The sequence below is a fragment of the Drosophila subobscura genome, chromosome J (assembly GCF_008121235.1).
Source record: "Drosophila subobscura isolate 14011-0131.10 chromosome J, UCBerk_Dsub_1.0, whole genome shotgun sequence".
NCBI lineage: Eukaryota > Metazoa > Arthropoda > Insecta > Diptera > Drosophilidae > Drosophila > Drosophila subobscura.
Window position 1 is genome coordinate 628,208 of NC_048532.1, and position 22,009 is coordinate 650,216.

Sequence of the window (22,009 nt, forward strand, 5' to 3'; positions counted from 1 at the left end):
GACAAATCTCTAGACTGGCATCTACAACTCGAATCAGGACAGCGTAAGAGTAGGGCCAAAAGACTCAACACAAGGGGATTTTTCAGACTAATCAAAATCTAAGCAAAAGAGAATACAAACCATTTTGGATGGGGTCTTTTCGAGGGAGGGAAACACTGAACACTCTCAAAGAGAGGATCAAATAAATTAATTAATCAAAGTCAGCCATTCCACGACCCATGGGAGATACGGCCAGTTGAGACAAGGCCATTGAGAATTAAACGGCAATGAACGACCCCAATTCATAAGGTTATTAATAGTACAACACGCTTTCAGAATTATCATCCGGGGATCGATTCCGGAAGCGACTTCAGTTGCTCCTTATATTAATTTACTTCCATTTCTTTGCTTTCTCTCTCGATCAGGTCAAACATTTGACTTACATTAATTACGCCTAGTTTCATTTATTTATAGCCAACTTATTGTTCACAATTTATCCTGTCATCTTGATCATACAGACATGCATATATGTATGTATGTGCATCGATTTATAGATCTATAATTTTTGTGTGTTCGGAAGGAAATATAATTTTTTGGATTACAATACTCGACAAAATCGAACGTTTTTTCCTCAAGGAATCAAACCAACCTTTTCCGAAAAATGTGGGGCATTCAAACTTTCTAATGCACTATGATTTTTTTAATGGCATACTTTTTTTTGAGAATTTTTAAGAACTTGTTTTGATGCTACAGTTTTTTTTCAGAGGTAGCGGTACGTTTTTTCACACAACTTAAGTACCTCTGATTGTAAGCAACATTGCCATTCTGAAAAGCTTATTAATGCAGCTGAAAGCTACTGCAAATTAATTTCTTCATTATGGCTATAATAATGATCAATTACATTCTCAATTCGGTGATCTGATAAACTTGGCCACTCACTAAGGAACTTCCTTTTTGTTTCTTATTGTTTTAAAATTGTGGATATGAAGAAATACACTTGTAAAAGATATCACACTGTTGCCCAGGCATCTGGATGCAAAATTTGGTGGCTGCAGCTTTAATAGTCTCTGATATCCAGGCGCTCATCAAGACGGATGGATACAATTCCTTCTGTGCGTTATAACAAACACTTTTCCCACAAAGACAATAAACAATAAATAGGGTTACTCTTCGAGTAACTGGTATAAAAATTATATTTATGGGTGATATTTTTAACGAATTTTGACTTTAAAAACTCAGGAAAATACTCGATAATAAATAATCTCCAGGGTTCTTTGTTTTATAGGTTCAGCCATTCGGCGTCGTTTAAGATATTGTTCATCAAAATCTATGGAGAGACGGCTGAGCTAAAATTGGTCGACCAACCCTACAAAAACTAGAGAATCCAAAAAACACAGTTTGGAAGGTTGCGCGCCCAACTGCCAGAGTATATCTGACTTTAGTACTCGAAAAATACTGAAGAAAAAATATAATTATTATACAACAAAAATCCTACACCTTGTCGGTATTAAATTAAAAATTAAGGGCTTGGCTAACCCATTTTAGTTCAGCCGCCTCTCCGTAGATTTTGGTTTGCAGTATATTAAACGAAGCCAAATCAATGTACATTTGTATATACAAAAAAAAAAGACACTGGAAATACATTTTTTTCTACTTTTACTGAGATCCTAAAGAAAATTAAAGAGAGAAGATAATAAGTTTTTGCACTTGAAAGCCTAATATTTCCCAGAAGGTAAGCTAAACCACAAAATGTTTGGGTACTGTTCATGGATGCATTTATAAGCTTTTTATAATAGAAAAGACCATTTCTAAGCCCCATATTGTTGGTTGGTTTGGTTCCTTGAGGAAAAATCGTGTCGGGTATTGTTATTGAGTATTTTTTAAAGACGTTCGCTATATTTGAGCTTCTGCCAGCCAGCTCTTTGTCGTCGCAACTCCCTGTAGCTGTTGGGCAGGCCATAGGCAAAGTATATGGATAGACCTATATGAATATATACATATATAGAGAACTAATTAGTTAAATGTGTAGATAACATAGTTTAGGCATGCATTTGGCTATTTATATATTTATTATTTATATACATATACCTATGTATATATTTTTTTTACTAATGTATTTTATAGTCTACGTTATACAAGTAAAATGTTCTACCATCTCAAACCACGAAGGCTTTTTTAATACAACAATAGGCCATGCGTGAAGAATTGAATAGTTAGAATAATTTGATTTTTAAAGATTCTTAAAGAGGCTCCACTTACAAGTATACAACCTTACAATTGCTTTTCTAAAAATATTCTCTAAAATTACGTGAATTCAACTATTGATATCAGGGACCGTAATCATTATAAGCTAAATTTTAAAAATCATACAATTATATTTTTGTTTAAGTTTTTAGCATAACGATTACACTATACGTAATGATTTTTCCTCAAGGAACGAAACCAAGATTTCTGAACAGTACGGATCTTAGAAATGGTCTGATTATTTTTTTTTTCTATGAAAGAAGTAGTTTTTAAAAGTTTATTTAGAGGTAGTGCTTCTTTTTTCACATAAATTAGGTATCCTACATCTTCTTGTAATAAAGTTTGCCAAACACTTTGTAGTTTTGGCTTACCGTCTGGGAAATATTAGGCTTTAAAATTCGAAAATGATGATTGTGCGATATTTTTTACAAAGTTTTGACTTTAAAAACAAACAAAAATGAGAAAAAAGCTACCTCTAAAAAAGGTCTTACAAAAAAAAGTTTTTTATAAAATATTAAAAATAAAATTCTACCATAGAAAACAACAAAGAATCATCAGACAATTTCTAAGACCCATTTCTTTCAGAGAAAGTATATTTCGTTCATTCAGGGAAAATAGTGTCGATTTTTTAGAGTTTTCATTTTTTTACTCAAACAAAAGCATTATTTATAACACTACTCGACAAACTCCAACTTTTTTTAAGGTCTGGAATTTGTTTGTCATCAGACCATTTTTAAGTCCCATATCTTTCATAACGAGAAGGCACGTTACGCCTTCTTACGAGACAGAACTTTTATACCCTCAGTTAGGTGATCTGATAGGGATGGTCATTCCTTACGGAATGACATTCTTAGTTTTCTTTTATCTTCAAAATTGTGTATACAGCAGATGTTCGCTCTTTGCGGGGGCGGAAGTGGGCGGGGCGCAATTTGAAATACACTTATAATAGTGTGAGCATACAGCCATCTGTATGCATAATCTAGTGACTCCAGCTTTAATAGTCTCTGACGCTCAACAAGACGGACGGATAGACAGACAAACAGACTATATAGACTCGGCTATTTATGCTAATCAAGAATATATACACATTATGGGGTCGGAAACGTTTCCTTCTGTGCGTTACATATGTATGTACATCCAATTTTGTGCACAAAAAAAAATATAACCTATTTACTCTTCGAGTACCGGGTATAAAACTTGGGTTTGATTCCTTGCGGAAAAATTGTGTAGGGTAGTGTAATTAATATAAATATTTATTATCAATAAACATTAAACCAACGAGAAGGGGCGTGTGAGACGCTTCTTACGCGTCACAACTTTTATACCCGGCACTCAGTACTACATCTGCACCTTAGCGGTTATTTGTCAAATTTAACATTTTTTCTTCATCTGTCATCTACATCAACAACACTACTCACGCCAACACGCTCCTTTAGCTCGCCACCCTCCCCTAGAGCAACACACTGCAGTCAGGGCAGAGACCCGTCAGAAGCAGAGACGTGTCAGAGGCAGAGGCCACAAACTGCGAAAAGCAGAGTGTGAATGAGAGAATGTGTAAAAACAAATATAACAATATAATTTTATTTTATTTCTTCATTGTGGCTATAATAATGATCCAATCGGATCCCAGTTTGGTTATCTGATAGATATGGTCATTACCTACGGAATGTATTTAGTTTTCTTTTATCTTCAAAATTGTAGATTTGGGAGGTTTTCGCCCTTTTGCGGTGGCGGAAGGGGGCGTGGCTCATTTTCGAAATACACTTGTAACAGTGTGAGCATACAGATGTATGGATGCAAAATTTGGTGGCTCTAGCTTTTATGGTCTCTGAGATCCAGGCGCTCAACAAGACGGACGGACGGACAGACGGACGGACAGACAGACATGGCTCAATCGACTCGGCCTGATCAAGAATATATATACTTTATGGGGTCGGAGACGTTTCCTTCTGTGCTTTACATATGTAAATTCACTTTGTGCACAAAAACAATATACCCTATTTACTCTTCGAGTACCGGGTATAAAAATGTTAAATTTAAAAATGTTGGTTCATTCTTTAAAAAAAAAAATTTTGTATTTACGGTCCCTGATTTAAATACAACTCTTTACAACCTACATTTATTTGGATTCTACATGGACGTTTAACTACTTTTAGCTGGATAAATTTCACACTCTCTGGTTTCACTACGCACAACAGCCTCATTCAGCGTTCCGCCCCTCTGTCTCAGCCCCAGCCCGGGTCGACTGCGACGCACAGGGTCCGGACGCTGTTGAGTGCGGTGCGAGGGTCCGCGTTGCAATATGGCCTCCAATTTCGCTTTGAATGGGACCAACGACGGACTCTGCCCCTGCCCTGGCTCCAGCTCCGGCTCTAGTTCCGTTGAGGAAACTAAAGTTGCTGCTACCTCTAGGTTATTGGCATCCAGAACCTGTTGTTGGCTCAAACTGGGTCGCTGTTTGCGCAAACTAATGCTTTTGATGGTCTTGTAGAGATTTGGATCGAATTTCGGCGGCCGAGGAATATGCCCAGCCGGTTTGACGATGCTGCTGCTGTTCGGATCCTGTTTCGCTGAGTAGGTGTGTGTAGCATACAAATAAGAAAAAACCTTGCCAACATTACCATCCTCACTATGGTCGATTTTAAGCCCGTTGATGGCCTTGAACATTCGCCGGCGCACATCCGTTTCACTTTTTAATTGATATAGCTGTGGCCTTTCTGGCCTTACCGCTGGTTCTACCTCAGCTTCAGTCTCCTCGTGCTCGGGCTCGGGCTCCCCTTTCCTCTTCATTGATGTAATCACTTTGAGTGCACTGGCATTCATAATAATATGGCTCAAGCGGTCTTTAAACTTGTCTGAATGCATGGGATACTCGATAGACGATGCCTGAGACCGGAGGGACGTATCGGATTCGAGACGTCGAAGTTTTGGCTTATCTCTTAAAATATCATTTGAATCGTTTTTCTCCCTAGGCTCAGCCGCTCCTCGGGACTCTAAGGCCGCTTTCAGCTGCTCAGCAAATACAACGCTATTGAACATATCATCGAGCATTTGCTGAGCAAACATTCTGCATTTCCGCAACTTCAAAGACTGACGACTTACCTCGTCATCCTCACTGCTACTATGCACAGTGGCCACGATGACGGTCTCTATCACACTCGGGTACATCTCCGAGTCCAGACTAAAGTGACGCTCAAAGATGTGATTCTGCTGATCCAGTTCCAGTTGTTGTTGCTCTATGTCTTCGGCGTCGAGGACATCATCCAGCATAGCTATAACGGACTGTTCTTCCTCCCGAGAGGGCGATTCTGTCCCACCCAAGGTCACAGTGGAGTTTTCGCTCTTGGTGTCTTCCACGTGGAAGATCTTTCCATTGGCATTCTTCACCTCGATGAGATCTTCTCCCACCTCACTGAGTTTCTGTATTCGGTCCAAGCTGTTGCAGGAACTGCTCTTCAGTTGAGTGTCCTGGGTTATTATGCTTTCCTTGGACAGACGATTGTCTACAGTCGTCAAAGGTCCTTTCAGGGCAGTAAAGTAGGCAAAGCGATTTCGCTTTCGATTTCGATTCTGTGGATTCTTACAGTCGTAAAGATACCGGCATGCAAGGAATATGGGTATACCTATGTTAGTACAGACATTGTGTTTAACACACAGTTAGTTTAAGAAGTGACATGCACTAGTCTACCTTATGCTCAGTAGTTAAATGAGTCATATCGCAAGCTTACCCACAATCATCCACACCCCAAAACGCACCCATGTCCAGCTGTCTAGCTGCAGCATCAGGTATAGATTAATGAATATGCTGATGGCCGGTACAACCGGAACAAAGGGCACTCTGAACAGCCGACTACGAGCTTCCCTAGGCTGCAGACATATCAGCAGGAGGATCAGGCAGATCAGCCCGACTAACACCACCAGCAAAGAAATTGCCCACGCCTTTTGGGATATGATTGAGGAATATGCGTGCATAATCAGCAGCCCGAGACTTAAGGCAAGAATACCTGAAATATATGGATTTTTATATTTAATTGTTACTCTGTAATGTTTATACTCACTGAAAAGTACAGTCAGCATTCCTACAATTCTCGTTGATAACGTATTGGGCTCGGGCACCCGATGAACGTTGAAGAGTTGAGTGCATACCGATCCGCAAGTTAAACGGTCCGCCCTGGAGGTCAATGAAGTAATTTCCGACGCTCTACTATCAATTTGCGGATATATTTCATTCGGCTCATAGTACTCCATGTACCTGAGCAGCATTATGGAAATGGCTACCACGCTGTACGCCAATAAAGTGCCAATGGACAGGAGGCTGACCAACTGGGCAAGGTCGAACAGTCCAGCAATAACGGCCGTAAAGAGAGCAGCCACAATCGATCCGGTCACAGGTACTTGGAACCGCGGGCTCACCTTGCCCAGGAACCGAAACAGCAGACCATCTTGCGCCATTGAATACATAACACGGGGCAGGGGAAACAAGGCCCCAAAGAGACTGGCCAGGAGTCCGATCAGGCCACCAACCGTGACGATCCACATGGCCACCGGCCAACCCACATACTCGAAGGCGTAGGGCAGCGGGGCATTGGCGTCCTGCAGATAGTAGGGCAGCATCAGGGTCAGTACGGTGGAGACGCCAAAGTAGCACAGGAAGATTATAAGAAGGGAGAGAAGGATCGATTGTGGGATATTCTTGCGGGGATTGCGAACTTCCTCCCCAGTGGTGGCGATACAGTCGAAACCCACAAATCCAAAGAAACAGGTGGCAGCGCCTTGGAGAGTCCCCTCGAAGCCAAAGGGAAAGTAACCTCCGGATCCAATAGTGGCATTAGCACTCACAGTGGATGGGTCCACAGTCCAGTTGGTAAAGTCAGCTGGGAAGGAAATGTAATGGACTTTGTTTTTGGGATACACGCACATAATAAAATACGATACCTTTGATGGCGCCAGCTATGATGACGAACCCCAGTATGAAGATGTTCAGACAAGTGATGCAATTATTTGCCATTGTCGAGGTCTCCACGCCAAAAGCCAACGCCACTAATGGACTCAGAAATTAGGCAATCTATGTAAAAAGAATCTTCTCCGAAACATACCACCAAACACGACCACCAATCCAAACGCAAAAAAATCAAAGTAACTGCCAAGAAACTTGACATTCATTGGGGCCACCTCCGCAAAGGTTTCTTTCAACGTATCATTCAAGAGTGAGTCCAGATACAAGCTTATCCCTCGACAGACACTGGCAGTGCCTATGATATATTCCAAGATGAGATTCCAGCCAATCACAAATGCAGCAAGTTCCCCAATGCAGACGTAGCTGTACACATAGGCCGAGCCCGCCTTGGGGACGCGCGCGCCAAACTCTGCATAGCAAATACCTTAAAATCGGAGAACTGATGAAAATATTCGAATAAAAGAGATCGCCATGGATCCTTACCTGCCAGCAAGGAGGCCAGAGCAGCTATGGCAAAGGAGATCATAACCGAGGGACCCGCCTGATCTTTGGCTATCTGTCCGGCCAGCACATAGACCCCCGCTCCCAAGGTGGAACCGACTCCCAACGCCGTTAGATCCCATAGTCCCAGCACCCGGTTCAGCTTAGTCTCGCCTTCACTGCCTTCGGCCTGGATATGTTTCCGTCGCGTCAGAACCTTCCAGGGAGATAACTGTTGCACCATCGCTCTTTCTATATCTTCCACTGCGCAAAAAGTTCAGTAAACCCGAAGCTGGAAAGCGAACAAAATCCATTTTAGCTAAGGTACGAGTATATACCCAATCGATGTACCAAGATCATTTGTGGTTCGATCTATGTACATATGCATGTGTGTACATACGAGTATGTGTTGGTCCAATGTCTTATCTTGCCGAAGCTTTCGATTATACGAATACTATGGAAATAATTGAGCTCAAATTGTAATCGCAATAATAGCCCCAACCGGGGCGAGGCGAGGCTATTGTTAGCATCGAATTCGAACTCGATTGCTTTACTTAGAACTGGGTATAGTTTTTGTAATAACACGTTCGACGAGACTCGAAGAGTAAATAGGATATATTGTACTTGTGCTCGAAAGTGGATGCATGTAAATATGTAACGCAACGTAACCCATAAAGTATACATACTTATGTATATATTGATACTTGATCAGCATCAATAGCCCAGCCAATATACATATGTAGCTATGTCTGACTGTCCGTCCTCGTCCGACGCTTCGTTCTCAGAGTCACCAAATTGTGTGTGATGACTTATGTATGTATGTGATATCACACTGCCTCAAGTTTATTTCTAAATTTCGACCCCTTCCGCACCCACAACAAGGCGAAAATCAGCTATGTACATCCACAATTATGAAGATAAAAGAAAAGATCGGCTCTTTAAGATCATTAGGATAATTATTTAACCCAGAATGGAGAAATTCATATGCACTGGCTTTCCCTCACCCCTTCCAGCAGCTTTGCTTGTGCCTGTTTGTCGTTTCTTCTCGGACGCACACTCTGCATCGAGTAGTGTGCGGATCTGGGGAAGGGAGGATGCTCAAAGAGCTTGTTGTTGTGAGAAGTGATTTAGATGTAGATGCCAGATGTAGAAAACATGTAAAGTGTAGAATTAAAAAAAATTATTATGTTAATGTCATCCAATAGGTCACTAGGCATAGAACTCAGCCTCCCTCGCACTTGGAGATATGTACTATCTGATGCTTATGATATCTTCCCCAACTTTGTTTGTATTTGTATTAGATACATATGTACATACGTACATATATGTATGTACATACATACATACATATACATACATATTCTAAATTTTCCTCTCTTTGCAAATCTTTGCAAATTGGGTTTGGCATGCAGAATTAAAACTTATTCTAAACCTAAATAGTTTTTAACGGAACTTTCCACGAAAACACTTACTAGGTTTTAAAATGTATGTAAATGCAAGGTTGTGTCCAGCGTTTGTAGTGGTTTATTATCGGAATAGACAGTGTGTCTCGTACCTTTTTTTTACACAAGAAATTAAATAAATGGGCACTAATGTGTGACTGACACACTGGCGATCTGTGTCTGTTTCTGTCTCTGTCTTGGACTGTTCTGACCAGGCCCCCGCGAGCGTCGTACCTCTTGGTATTACAGACGCGAGTCGTCTTCGTATTATTCTGAAGATAAGACAAAGCCAAACCTCAGCCGGATGAGAAGAGTAGTAGCCGTCGCCCATGAAGAAATTATATAAGGAGGTCTCGTCGGCTGCGCGTCTTCGTTCGTTTTATTTCCTTACAGTTCAGTGCTTGTTTGCTTGTCGTAGAAAACTTCAACTCCTTTTCTTGCAATGGGCAATTTTAAACCCCATGCCATCAAAGGGTTAATCAGCACACTCCATTGTCGTTTCACTCACATTTACAGCGCAGAGGAAAGAAATTGTTCCCGCATTGTTAGGGAAGAAATTTTGTAGACGAGACCTCCTTATATAATTTCTTCATGGCCAAGATTAGGCTGGAGAGAGACGGAGAGCTGAAAACTGCTTGCGTGTTCCCGAATCGAACTGATACGACAACGCGACTACGACTCCCTCTCCGTGAACACCTAAAGAAGGTGTATGTGCATACATTCATATGTATGTACATCAGGGCTCGGCACGGCCCTATCCCATGGGTGCGGGACAAGGCGCTGCTGCTGCGCTGCGGCTGCGCTGCCCTCACGTACAAGCGTATTACAGTGATTCGTACCAAAACCAATGTTCCGTTTTGCGTGCGTCTTCACACACAAACGCAAAAACGGCTCGTTAATTGTATGGGTGCCGAGCCCTGATGTACATACATACATATGTACTTCATATGTATAGGTACACATAGGTCACATAGGTACTGTGATAAATATGCACATATGTACATATGTTACATGATGATTTTTTCGAATTCTACACTTTACATGTTTTCTGCATCTGGCATCTACAATGTACATATGTACATTTGTACATCTAAATCACTTCTCACAACAACAAGCTCTTTGAGCACCCTCCCTTCCACAGATCCGCACACTACTCGAGGCAGAGTGTGGGAGCGAGAAAAAATAACAAACAAGCACATGCAAAGATGCTGAAGGGCGTGGGGGAAGCCACTGCAAAATGAATTTCTTCGTTATGGCTATAATAGTGACCTATGTATGTACATATGTATGTATGTTAGCCGATCTTACTTTGGTGATCTGATAGATACATATACATACATGCATATGTACATATGTACATACATACATACATAGACATTCTCTACAGAACTGCGCTTTCCGTTTTTCATGAAACAACTTTGATTCAGTGTGATATCACACGAGTCCTCACACAAAATTTGGTGACTAGCTCATAGGGTCTCTGAGAACTAGGCGTCATTTTTCTGGCATAAATACAATATACCCCATTTACTCCCAGAATACCGGGTATAATTAGCAGTTATGGTGGGAGAGAGGGAGACTGAAAGATGCTTCCGCGTCCGATGCTCTGAATCACGCCGTGTGACGTCGAATAACGCTGTTTTCTCTTGTTGTTTCCCTTTGCGTTATATGTACATACATATGTACATACATATGTACATACATACATATGTACATACACACATATGTATGATCTTTGCGATAGCAAAAACATCAGATTTTAGCGCACTCGCTCCCTTTTGCTCGTCACGACGCACCCTCACAACGCAAACTGTTATTTCAGATAAGATTATTGTTTTATGTTTTCTTTTACTTTATTTTCGATCTACCGTTTTGGCTACAGATTCGAACGTACCGTATCTTGATCACACTCTCACTCACTCATTTGTACCTGTTGCACGCTGCAATCTTCCTCCTCACTTTTGTGATTCTGTTGTTGACGTTTTCAGCGCATAACGTTAACTGAAAGTGTAAGATAATATTCTGTACGATATATACATACATATGTATGTATGTACATACATATCTACGAGAGGGGAGGCCTCGAAATAATGGTATATTTTGTATGCTCGTATTCTACTCGTATTCTATCACACACACTCACTAACATACATATATGTATATAATTACGTACATATGTATGTAAATACATATATACATATTTATGTATGTATGTATGTATGTAGATGCGCTTTAGAATTGTTTTATTGGATACACTTTGCTCGTCTGAAGCTTTATAGAGAATGAGAGAATGAAATAATAAATCGCACACGCCATGGTGCTGAGCGTTAAATTCTCATTTGCCTGCCACAACCGAACCGAACAAACGTCAGCGGTTCAAATGCTAGTAAAGATAATTGCTAATAATGATAACTGAAATAAGATTGCCAAGTACCCAGAGAGAGGAAATTTAATAATTGTCTGCGAAAAGACAGATCTTAAATAAAGTTGAAAGACGGCTCAAAAATAAAAAAAATAAATAAATAAGCATTTGGGTAAATACTAATACGTGAAATAGTCGTTAAACCAACAAATGTTGTTTAAGGCATTTTTAGTTAATCGTAAGAAGTACGTAATAGGAGTTTATCCACACAGGCTTCACAGAAAAATCGTATGGGTCATCGGAGGGTGCCAAATGTTTCACCTGTGTAGGATTTTAGCTGGAGCTTTACGAATGCTCTTATTTAATGGAAATATTAACAAGGAAGTACTAAACTTTATTTTGAGTGACAATTGGCATCCATGTGTCATTCCATTTGGTCATTGTACATACATACATACATACGTAATTCGAAGTCAAACTTGATTCATAAAAAAAAATCACACAAAAATGTATTTTTTATACCCGGTACTCGAAGAGTAAATAGGGTTACTGTATTTGTGCACTAAGTGGATGTACATACATATGTAACGCACAGAAGGAAACGTTTCCGACCCCATAAAGTATATATATTCTTGATCAGCATCAATAGCCGAGTCGATTGAGCCATGTCTGCCTGTCCGTCCGTCCGTCTTGTTTGTCGGCTAGTTCTCAGAGACTATAAGAGCTAGAGCCACCAAATTTTGGGTCCAGACTGCTGTATGCTCACACTGAAACCAGTGTATTTAAAAAATTAGCCCCGCCCCCTTCCGCCCCCACAAAAGGGCGAAAACCTCCCAAATCTGTTTCAGTGTTCAGTTTCATTTCAAAAATTGTATCAAATTGTCTATGAATTATTATTTATACATCGATGACCAGTACTGCAGAGTAAATACAAGCGTACATATGTATGTACATACATATGCTCAGAGTTGTACATACCCTGCAGAACGGATCATCGATGAGTAAGAATAGTTTCAGAGGAAAATTTTATTATAACTAATCGTATAATATTATCTCTTAACTTCTGGGCCAAAAAAATTACTTGACAAAATTGCACTTTTATTTACGCCACGAGCAAACCCGACTTTTTCTGATTGAATCGGGCATTACAAATTTTTAATAAATTATGTTTTTTTCTCTTTGTTGGAACTATTTTTAAGAATTTTTAAAAGCTGATATTTTTAAACCCGTTAGATGCCTTAGATGCCTTACTCATATAGTAAATGGGGTATAATAGATTTGTGGTGGGAGCAATGTGCGTAAAGCACATACGGAAACGTTTCCGACCCTATAAAGTATACATATTCTTGACCAGCATCAATAGCTGTGTCGATATACATAGCTGTCCAATCCGATCCCAATTCGGTGATCTGATTAATATGGGGTACTTTATGGGGTCGGAAATGTTTCTTTCTGTGCTTTACATACATACATCCACTTTTGTGCACAAATACAATAAACCCTATTTACTCCTCGAGTACCAGGTATTCAAAAAATTATCATCAAACCATTGCTAGGCCCCGTATCTTTCAGAAAATGTTAGTTTTTTTCGAAGCGGAAGAATCTTGTCGAGCAGTGTAATCATACGCTCGCTTGGGAAATTTCACTGCCAATCCACGCCAAATGTTTGCTCATGAGCTTTGTACTTATGTATGTACATATGTACATGTATTTGAAAGTAGGATGATTTGGATGGTAAAATTTATCGCAAACATACATATATGTGTGGGGCGGGTCTGGCTTCGATAAATGGGTATGTGCTGTCTACCGTCTAGTGGCAAATATAAATGATCCAATTTAAATAATTACGACCACAAATGTTTCGTGTCTACCGACTATCTTCGCTTATTGCTTGAGTAAGGATATTGCCTCTAAGCAAACTAATTTCAAAGTTGGCTGTGCTTATGACCTCACATAGTGTTTCTGAATCGCCATAGTCAAGTCTCTGTTAGTGTCTTAGGGATATTATATTAAAGTACTTCAATTACCGAAAATGACTGTTTCGTACACAGCTGAGGTGGCCTCATGCCGCCACTTTGGCTGCTTCTGGAAACTCTTGGCCAGGTAAGATGACTTCGACTTTTCGAAAAAGGGCTGTGTATTGAATGCTCTACGTAATCGGCAGATGGCGCGCCAGTATCTACAAGATTATATGGGTGGATTTATTGGCGTTTCTAGCCAGTTTCTATTGTATGGCCCTGCTGTACCGCTACGTTCTCAGGGATAGTGACAAAGAGTAAGTTTGCGTTTGTCCCACCCCACCCATAAGAAGCTCTGAAATATGATTTTCAGGATCTTCGAGGATATTGTCGTTTACTGCCACAGCTATGGCAGCCTGATACCTCTCTCGTTTGTGCTGGGCTTCTACGTGTCCATTATTGTAGACCGCTGGTGGAATCAGTATATCACAGTGCCCTGGCCGGATCCCCTGGCGGTGTATGTAAGTGCGCTGGTACGCGGTCAGGATGAGCACGGACGACTCATGCGTCGCACCATTATGAGATATGTGTGCCTTTCACTGACAATGGTCCTGACCATGATATCGCCGGTGATCAAGCGGCGGTTCCCCAGCTATGACTACCTCATTGAGGCGGGCATGCTCAACGCGAACGAGGCAAACATCATTAAGGCCATGGACACCAAGTTTCCCAAGCATCCCAAGTACTGGATGCCCATCATGTGGGCCAGCAGCATTGTGACGCGTGCCAGAAAGGAAGGACGCATCTGGGACGATTTCTCCCTGAAGTCCATGATCGATGAGCTGAACAAGTTTCGGGCTGGCTGCAACATGCTTATCCACTACGACACTATTAGCGTTCCCTTGGTCTATACGCAGGTGGTGACCCTGGCGGTTTATACATACTTCATGGCCGCCATATTTGGGCATCAGTGGATCGACAGGGAGTTGGCCTCCGGGAGCAGATATACGAACGTGATCAATTATTACTTTCCCCTATTCAGCACCCTAGAGTTCTTCTTCTTCATGGGATGGCTGAAGGTGGCCGAGACTCTGATCTGTCCCTTTGGAGATGACGACGATGATTTTGAGCTCAACTGGCTGATAGATCGGAATCTTCAAGTGAGCTATCTAATTGTGGACGAGATGCACAACGATCATCCGCAGTTGGTTAGGGATCAGTACTGGGACGAGGTTTTCCCGAATGAGTTGCCCTATGCAGCGGAGGGACAACGGGCTGAACATCCTGAGGCTTCTACAGCTAGAATGGACCTGTCTAAGATCAACACGGTGACTTCGGTTCCGAACAAGGCACACAGCGTCGATCTGGAACAGGATTGGACAGATTTCGATGACGAGGACGAGAACGAGAACGACCTCAGCATTCGATTCGCCCCGCGGGACTTCCGCTTCAGCAGGAGCTCTGTTTCTATCTCATTTTCCACGGATGGCCCCTTTTCACATATCGATGAGGAGTTATGCGAGGAGGAGAACCTAAGTCGGGAGACAAGTAAAGACGACTTCGATCGTCTTAAGGAGGAGCGGGAGCGAGAACGCATCACTCGCCAAATCCATCAGGCTGCCATGACCCTGGAGCTGATGAAAGGTGAAATTGCAGCAAGAACTAGCTCGGAGTTGGGCTCGAAAGAAGACCATGGCAGGCGGAAGGACTCAGAAATCCAGACAGACAAGAGTCACATAAGCAAGAAAAAGGGCAAGTGACTTTGTGTTGAGCGAAACTCACATAAATGCATATGATAAACGAGAACGTATCCAAAGGGTTTTTCTTTTAATTTGCTGTGGTTACACTGATCAATCAGCTGGTATTTGTTTACGTTATTCAGGGAGGGCGAGGACTGGTTCTTTTGTTATGGTGCTGAAGGAGGACAACATAAGAAACAGCTGCTAGCATATCATATACTCGTATTGAATAAACAAATATTTGCAGTTAAATCCCCAGTAGGAAACTGTCAAAGTAAATACATACACATGTACATATGTTGCACTCACAAGTATAAGGACAAGCATCTAGTCTTGTCAGAATTAAAGTTAAGCAGCATTATTTTCAGGTTTCTATTTGAATTCTCTGCCTTCACTGTCAAAAGTTTAACTTTCTGTTCGATTCCATCAAAAACATTGAAATTTTGACCTTTCCTTTAATTATGACTGTGACCTATACGGCTAACGTAAACACCTCGAAGGTTATAAGCAACTTTCTGAAATTGCTTTTCAGGTTAGTATAGACAACATAGATTAAACGCATCCAAAATCCCTGTCACCGCTTTTTAGATGGCGTGGCAGCATTTACAAGCTGGTTTGGATAGATCTGGTTATCTTCTTTGGACTATATTGCTTAGTGGCCCTCTCCTATCGAGCGCTTATGACTGAAAATGCCCAAAAGTTGGTCTCTCTTTAATCTCAGATCCTCCCCTAACTAAGAACCAACCTCAACTGCTAGGGTCTTCGAAGGCATTGTATACTATTGCAGCACTCATGGCAACCTCTTGCCGCTGTCCTTTGTGCTCGGCTTCTATGTCTCCATTGTGATGGGCCGCTGGTGGCAGCAGTATACGACCATACCATGGCCCGACTCTATAGCCATCTTGGTCAGCTCCAGCATCCAGGGATTCGACGATCGGGCTCGGGCTATGCGTCGAACCATACTGCGATACGTGTGCCTGTGCCAGGTGATTGTGTTCACGATGATATCGCCGAATGTCAAGAAGCGATTCCCAACCTACAGTCAGATCATCGAGTCCGGGCTGTTGTTGGAGAACGAAAAAGCCATCATCGAAAACTTGGACGTCGCCTTCCCCCATTATCCCAAGCACTGGATGCCCATTGTTTGGGCCGCAAGCATTGTGATGAGAGCCCGAAAGGAGAACAAGATACGAGATGATTATGCCGTCAAAACAATCATTGATGAACTAAACAAGTTTCGCGGCTACTGTGGATTCCTTTTGTACTATGATTGGGTCAGCGTTCCGCTGGTGTACACCCAAGTCGTTACCCTGGCCACCTATACCTTCTTCCTGTTTAGTGTGATCGGCCAGCAGTGGACACAAGTCAGTGAGACTGGAAGCGAGCCCAATCGAGTCGTGCAGTGGTTTCCTTTCCTGACCATTCTGCAATTCTTCTTCTACATGGGATGGCTGAAGGTGGCAGAGTCGCTGATCAACCCCTTTGGCGAGGATGACGATGACTTTGAGGTTTTTCGGATTGTGTATATTTACCCGTACACTATTCCACAGCTCTCTGGTATTCGCAGCTCAATTGGATGATAGATCGTAACCTGACAGTCTCCTATCTGATAGTCGACGAGATGCATCAGGAGCATCCGGAACTGGTAAAGGATCAGTATTGGGACGAAGTCTTCCCCAACGAGCTACCTTATGCTGAGGATGCGAAGCGGACCGGCCCGCCCGAGGCCTCTACGGCCAAACTGGACTACAACAAAGTAAATAGCTCGGATCAAAAGGTATTTCTATTAGGTCGTCCCAAACATAGTTTCTTATAAAGGATTTGTTGGTGTCTCCGTTGGTGTCTCCTCTTTGTGTTTAGTCTACCTCTGATTTGATCCCCTCGATTTTCAGGTGCAGCGATTCTACATATCCCGAGACTCTACTACTACCAACAGGAGTGGGCGCGACAACTTTCTCAATCATATTTTGGATAGGCAGTCCACCAGCGCCAGTTTCGCGGACTACCAGCATCAGATGCCGAGCCGACTGACATTCAATGAGCCGACTCTGGCCGACTCGGAGGAGGAAATAACAGGCCTGCGCAGACCGTCCAGATCAGGATCCGCTAGTCGTAAGCTCTTTAGTTCCATCACCTCACAACCGTACCTACAAAAGCATCCACCAGTGAATTTTGATGAGCTAATCGAGCAGCGCCATCAGGAGCGAAGGGAACGTATGCGTCATCGCTTCCTCAATATGCGGAGCACTCACACCCGTACAGGGCCATCGGGGGGCTATACGGTGACAGTGCTGCGTGCCCCCTCCGAAGATGCGCTGGGTGAGGAAGAGAATCCTTAGGCAAGATATGGCCTGGTAATCAGTGAAGTGGCGTTGCAAAGAAATCGAAATGTCTTCCATTCGAAATTTAGTTTTATTTTCCAAATGTATGTAATTCGTAGCACTAGCCCTACTTTTGGAAAACCCCATATTCGATTTACTATTTATACCCGGTACTCGAAGAGTAAATAGGGTATATTGTATTTGTGCGGATAACGGTTGTATGTAACGCACAGAAGGAAACGTTTCCGACCCCATAAAGTATATATATTCTTGATCAGCATCAATAGCCGAGTCTATGTCTGTCTGTCTGTCTGTCCGTCTGTCCGTCTGTCCGTCCGTCTTGTTGAGCGCCTGGATCTCAGAGACCATAAAAGCTAGAGCCACCAAATTTTGCATCCATACTTCTGTGTGCTCACACTGTTACAAGTGTATTTCAAAAATGAGCCACGCCCCCTTCCGCCTCCGCAAAAGGGCAAAAACCTCCCAAATCTACAATTTTGAAGATAGCTAAAAACTAAAAACGCCATTCCGTAGGGAATGTCCATATCTATCAGATCATACGATTGGGATACGATTGGATCATTATTATAGCCACAATGAAGAAATTAATTTGCAGTGGCCAAACCCACCCCGTCCCGCAGCATTCACACTCTGCTTCGCGCTGTTTAGGGCCTCTCCCCCTGACACGTCTCTACCTCTGCCTCTGCCGCGACTCTGCAGTGTGTGTCTATAGGGGAGGGTGGCGAGCTAAAGGAGCGTGTTGGCGTGAGCAGTGTTGTTGATGTAAAATTTTACAAATAACCGCTAAAGTGCAGATGTAGTACTGAGTGCCGGGTATAAAAGTTGTGACGCGTAAGAAGCGTCTCACACGTCCCTTCTCGTTTTTAATTGTTTTTATTGTAGTTGTCTGCTTTTTTAGCCTTCCGTTCAGAGATTTTCACTTGAATTCGTTGACATCGATTGTTTTTGAAGCGTTAAGACAATGTGCACAGTATTTTCTGAATCATGTTGAAACGACGGTACCCATTTACTCGTGTCAGCTGCCAGAACAAGCCCTAGGACCAGCAGCATCGAAAAAGGAATATAATTTCCCCGTTTCACATTCATTGTCATAACCAAACATGAATAATCTGACGCAATGCGTTTTGTTAAAAGTGTTAAAGCTTTCTGCCCTGTGAAAACAATGACAACAATTAATTACTCGTATTTATTTAATAAAAGGTGGTGGATAGGGCCTAAATCATTCCGATTCTGTTCGAAACTTAACGTGTTAACGGGGTATTATAGGCTTCGTTTTTTCTCCTCTGCTTTCTGGGCTTTGAATTAACAATTTCAGATCTATATGTTCGCATCCGTTTGATTTTAATTTGGTTGGATAAAACATCAGAAAGTGTGAAGGACGGACGGACAGACAGACATGGCTCAATCGACTCGGCTATTGATGCTGATCAAGAATATGTATACTTTATGGGGTCCGAAACGTTTCCTTCTGTGCGTTACATACATATGCACATCCATTTCGAGCACAAATCCAATATACCCCTAATTCTTCGAGTTCTGGGCTTAGATATACCCCTTAACTCTGCGACTAACGTGTAAAATACATATATTTGTTTTAATAGACAAATTTATTCAGGAAGATTTTTCTACTTTACGCTAGAAATTTGTTTTTCCCTTCGTTAAGTGGCACGAAACCATCCTTCAATCAATTCGAAAATGCCGCGTGTCCGTTCCGCAACAGTTCAGTGAAATGTGTGCACAAATATTTCATATTCGCACAACTCGTAGTTTGAGTTTTGTCGCCTCTTTTGTCCTGCTGTTGCTGCTTCCTTTTCTGGTTGCTGGTGCTGATTGATGACGCGGTTGAGGATTGCAGATGCGGATTTTTGTGTGCTCGGCTTGGGAGGATATCAGGCAGGGATCAGCACAAAAAGGGGTTAATTTAATTTCGCGCTCGAATGAATTTATCCATAATTGGCAATTAGCATTGACCATTGCCTTATACTCATTTGTGCATGTGCATACATGCATGTACCAACATAGTACATGTGGAGGAGCCATAGCAATCATCAGTGCAATCGTCATTATGGTCATCTCTCATGGTCAACTTTCAACATGGCTAGAACAAAGTCACAGTCAGAGAACAGAGTTTGGGTTGCTGCACAATATTTGCTCCTTTTATCCCTGTTTGTGTTGCATATTTTTAAACAATTTTTGAAAAAAAAAAACCAAAAGGGACGATTGAGTCGCTTCTTACGCGTCACAACTTTAATACACGGTACTCAGTCAGTAAATGTACATGTATCTGTGCCTTAGTATTTTTTTTTTTTTTTTTTTCGAATTTTACATTTTAAATTTGTTCTACATCTACATCACTTCCACACCAACACGCTCTTTTACCTCGCCCCCCTTCGCAAGAGCATTTTTAGTTTTCTCGTGTGTTCAAAATTGTGGATTTGAGAGATTTTCGCCATTTGTTGGGTGGAAGGGGGATCTGCGAATATTCGAAGGATCTGCGAATATTCGAAGGGTCACAAAATTTGTTGACTCTAGCTCTAGTGGTCTCTGAGAACGAGTCGTCAAACAAGACGGACGGACAGAAGGACAGACAGACATGGATATATCGATATGGGGTCGGAAACGCTTCCTTCTGTGTATTACATTTTTTTTACCACAAACACAATATACCTTATTTACTCTTTGAGTATCGGGTATAAAAAAAAACATTTTCCGAATTATTGAGGCGTTGAAACAATAATTATCGAATTTCTTTCCCTCTCGCATTTATTTTTTTAAGTACGTATGTACATATGTACATTTGTATGTTTTTACATATGTACATATGTATGTATGTAAATATATCAGAAATATTTATTGTCATGTATGTATGTTGCTTATGTGCAGCTGAACTGCTTCGATAATTACAACACAGTCATGCAAACTCTTTTATGCAGCCCCTGGATTGAGGTATTTGGGGTGAGACTTTCGGGTTGGTCAGGCCATTTCCCAAATTCCCTCTGGTTTCTGTCTAATGCGACCTCTGGAAAGGCTCAGGACATTTTTGACTCAAAAAGGAGGTCGTCTCCATGAGTTTATTAGGACGGAAATTGGTTGGCAGGGATGCGAAAGGAGGAAACAGCGAACAAAAACGCATCCAGCAAGCAGAAACTGATTCACGGCCATAGGTCGGTAGCCCATCGAAGGAAAATTTATTTTCCCTAATCTTTAAGTGGTAGTTCAAGGATTTATTATTTTTAAATTTCGTATTCATAAGAAAAACCTGTTAGTTGCTCATACATACAAACATAAATATGTACGTACATACATTCACATGTACACATACATATGTACATACATCATAGTAGCCAGCTATTTCAAAAACAGAGTGTTGCTGTTCGACACCTCGACGGGACAAAAACGACGAGAACTTACAGGAGGCGTTCCACAGGGGTCTGTTCTCGGCCCGCTTCTGTGGAACGTCATGTACGATGGCATCCTACGACTGGACACACCAGCCGGCTGCGGCATCGTTGGCTTCGCTGACGACATCGCGGTAGTAGCGGTACATAAAACCCTAACTGAAGTGGAGGAGACCACGAACGAGACAGTCAGACGAGTGATGTGCTGGCTCCAGGAAAACGGCCTCAGTTTAGCAGCGCACAAAACCGAATCGGTCCTGATTAGCACCAGGAAAAAGGTAGAGACAGCTAGAGTGGTTGTTGGGACAGACGAAATCGAATCTTCCCCGGCTATCAAGTACCTGGGAGTCCTTCTGGACCACAGGCTTAGCTTCAAGCAGCACCTGGAAGCAACCGGAGTCAAGGCCGGCAGGGCAACAAGCTCGCTATCCGGCATAATGGCCAACATCGGCGGTCCAAGACAGAGGAGCAGACTGCTCATCTGCTCTGTCGTCAGAGCCATCATTATGTACGCTGCTCAAATATGGGCGCCAGCTATGGAGCTCCCAACGTACAGCCGCACCTGCAAAGCGGCCTACCGAAGATGTGCACTGAGAGTCCTTAGTGCTTACCGCACCGTCTCCGAAGATGCGGCCCTAGTATTGGCCGGCATGGCGCCAATAGACCTTCTCGCCGCTGGAACTACCATCGAAGACCAGGCAACCCGCGAGGCGGAGACCCAACTCAGATGGCAGGAGCGATGGCGCAACACACCCAACGGCATATGGACTAGACGCATAGTCCCGGACATAGGGCCCTGGGTGAGTAGAACTTTTGGGGAGACGAACTTTTACCTAACGCAGCTCTTAACAGGACATGGGTGCTTTAAATCCTATCTACATAGATTTAAATGCGAGTTGGATCCGTTTTGTACGCACTGTGCACGGACCATAGAAGACGCTGAACATGTATTTTTTGTCTGTCCAAGATTCTCCGCTGATCGGGAAGAGCTAAGCCTAGGCATTGGGAGGCCATTTATAGTCAATGACTTAATGGATATCCTACTTAGCTCGCAAAACAATTGGGATGCCGTGAGCACCTACGCTGCAGAGATCATCCAATCCTTGCG

At 42.3% G+C, this 22,009-nt stretch overlaps 3 protein-coding genes across 9 annotated transcripts; 2 read left to right on the plus strand and 1 right to left on the minus strand.

The window, feature by feature from the left end:
- Window positions 1–1,845: 1,845 nt before the first annotated feature.
- Window positions 1,846–21,517, minus strand: LOC117893536 (cationic amino acid transporter 2). Of its 5 annotated transcripts, none has more exons than XM_034800184.1 (7): window positions 9,133–9,328; window positions 7,664–7,952; window positions 7,320–7,604; window positions 7,159–7,263; window positions 6,282–7,097; window positions 5,952–6,227; window positions 1,846–1,960 (listed from the first exon to the last, which is right to left on the minus strand). In XM_034800184.1, exons 2-7 carry the CDS (start codon window positions 7,902–7,904, stop codon window positions 1,860–1,862), a joined length of 1,824 nt encoding a protein of 607 aa, XP_034656075.1. In that variant the 5' UTR covers window positions 7,905–7,952; window positions 9,133–9,328; the 3' UTR covers window positions 1,846–1,859. The 5 variants fall into 5 exon arrangements, with proteins under 5 accessions (XP_034656075.1, XP_034656074.1, XP_034656072.1 ...); XM_034800183.1 differs by lacking the exons at window positions 1,846–1,960; window positions 9,133–9,328 and adding exons at window positions 4,306–5,846; window positions 21,513–21,517 and having other exon boundaries at window positions 7,664–7,906; XM_034800181.1 differs by lacking the exons at window positions 1,846–1,960; window positions 9,133–9,328 and adding exons at window positions 4,306–5,846; window positions 10,997–11,090.
- On the plus strand, window positions 13,409–15,216 carry LOC117893537 (bestrophin-4). Its single transcript, XM_034800185.1, has 3 exons — window positions 13,409–13,567; window positions 13,629–13,739; window positions 13,796–15,216. Exons 1-3 carry the CDS (start codon window positions 13,497–13,499, stop codon window positions 15,180–15,182), a joined length of 1,569 nt encoding a protein of 522 aa, XP_034656076.1. The 5' UTR covers window positions 13,409–13,496; the 3' UTR covers window positions 15,183–15,216.
- LOC117893538 (bestrophin-2) lies at window positions 15,575–17,559 on the plus strand. Of its 3 annotated transcripts, none has more exons than XM_034800186.1 (6): window positions 15,575–15,693; window positions 15,750–15,860; window positions 15,919–16,669; window positions 16,729–16,938; window positions 17,054–17,273; window positions 17,328–17,559. In XM_034800186.1, exons 1-6 carry the CDS (start codon window positions 15,623–15,625, stop codon window positions 17,498–17,500), a joined length of 1,536 nt encoding a protein of 511 aa, XP_034656077.1. In that variant the 5' UTR covers window positions 15,575–15,622; the 3' UTR covers window positions 17,501–17,559. The 3 variants fall into 3 exon arrangements, with proteins under 3 accessions (XP_034656077.1, XP_034656078.1, XP_034656079.1); XM_034800187.1 differs by having other exon boundaries at window positions 17,060–17,273; window positions 17,328–17,558; XM_034800188.1 differs by lacking the exon at window positions 17,328–17,559 and having other exon boundaries at window positions 17,098–17,186.
- Window positions 21,518–22,009: the final 492 nt, after the last annotated feature.

Excerpts from the sequence above, each read along its gene's own strand:
- LOC117893538 (XM_034800186.1), top strand. The coding sequence starts at position 15,623 with ATGACTGTGACCTATACGGCTAACGTAAACACCTCGAAGGTTATAAGC. Across the intron at positions 16,939-17,053 it reads TAAATAGCTCGGATCAAAAG|GTGCAGCGATTCTACATATC; the intron begins GTATTTCTATTA and ends CTCGATTTTCAG. Across the intron at positions 17,274-17,327 it reads CAGATCAGGATCCGCTAGTC|TGAATTTTGATGAGCTAATC; the intron begins GTAAGCTCTTTA and ends AGCATCCACCAG.
- LOC117893537 (XM_034800185.1), top strand. The coding sequence starts at position 13,497 with ATGACTGTTTCGTACACAGCTGAGGTGGCCTCATGCCGCCACTTTGGC. Across the intron at positions 13,568-13,628 it reads TTCTGGAAACTCTTGGCCAG|ATGGCGCGCCAGTATCTACA; the intron begins GTAAGATGACTT and ends CGTAATCGGCAG. Across the intron at positions 13,740-13,795 it reads CTCAGGGATAGTGACAAAGA|GATCTTCGAGGATATTGTCG; the intron begins GTAAGTTTGCGT and ends TATGATTTTCAG.
- LOC117893536 (XM_034800183.1), bottom strand. The coding sequence starts at position 7,904 with ATGGTGCAACAGTTATCTCCCTGGAAGGTTCTGACGCGACGGAAACAT. Across the intron at positions 7,605-7,663 it reads TCTGGCCTCCTTGCTGGCAG|GTATTTGCTATGCAGAGTTT; the intron begins GTAAGGATCCAT and ends TCCGATTTTAAG. Across the intron at positions 7,098-7,158 it reads CATAGCTGGCGCCATCAAAG|CTGACTTTACCAACTGGACT; the intron begins GTATCGTATTTT and ends TTTCCTTCCCAG.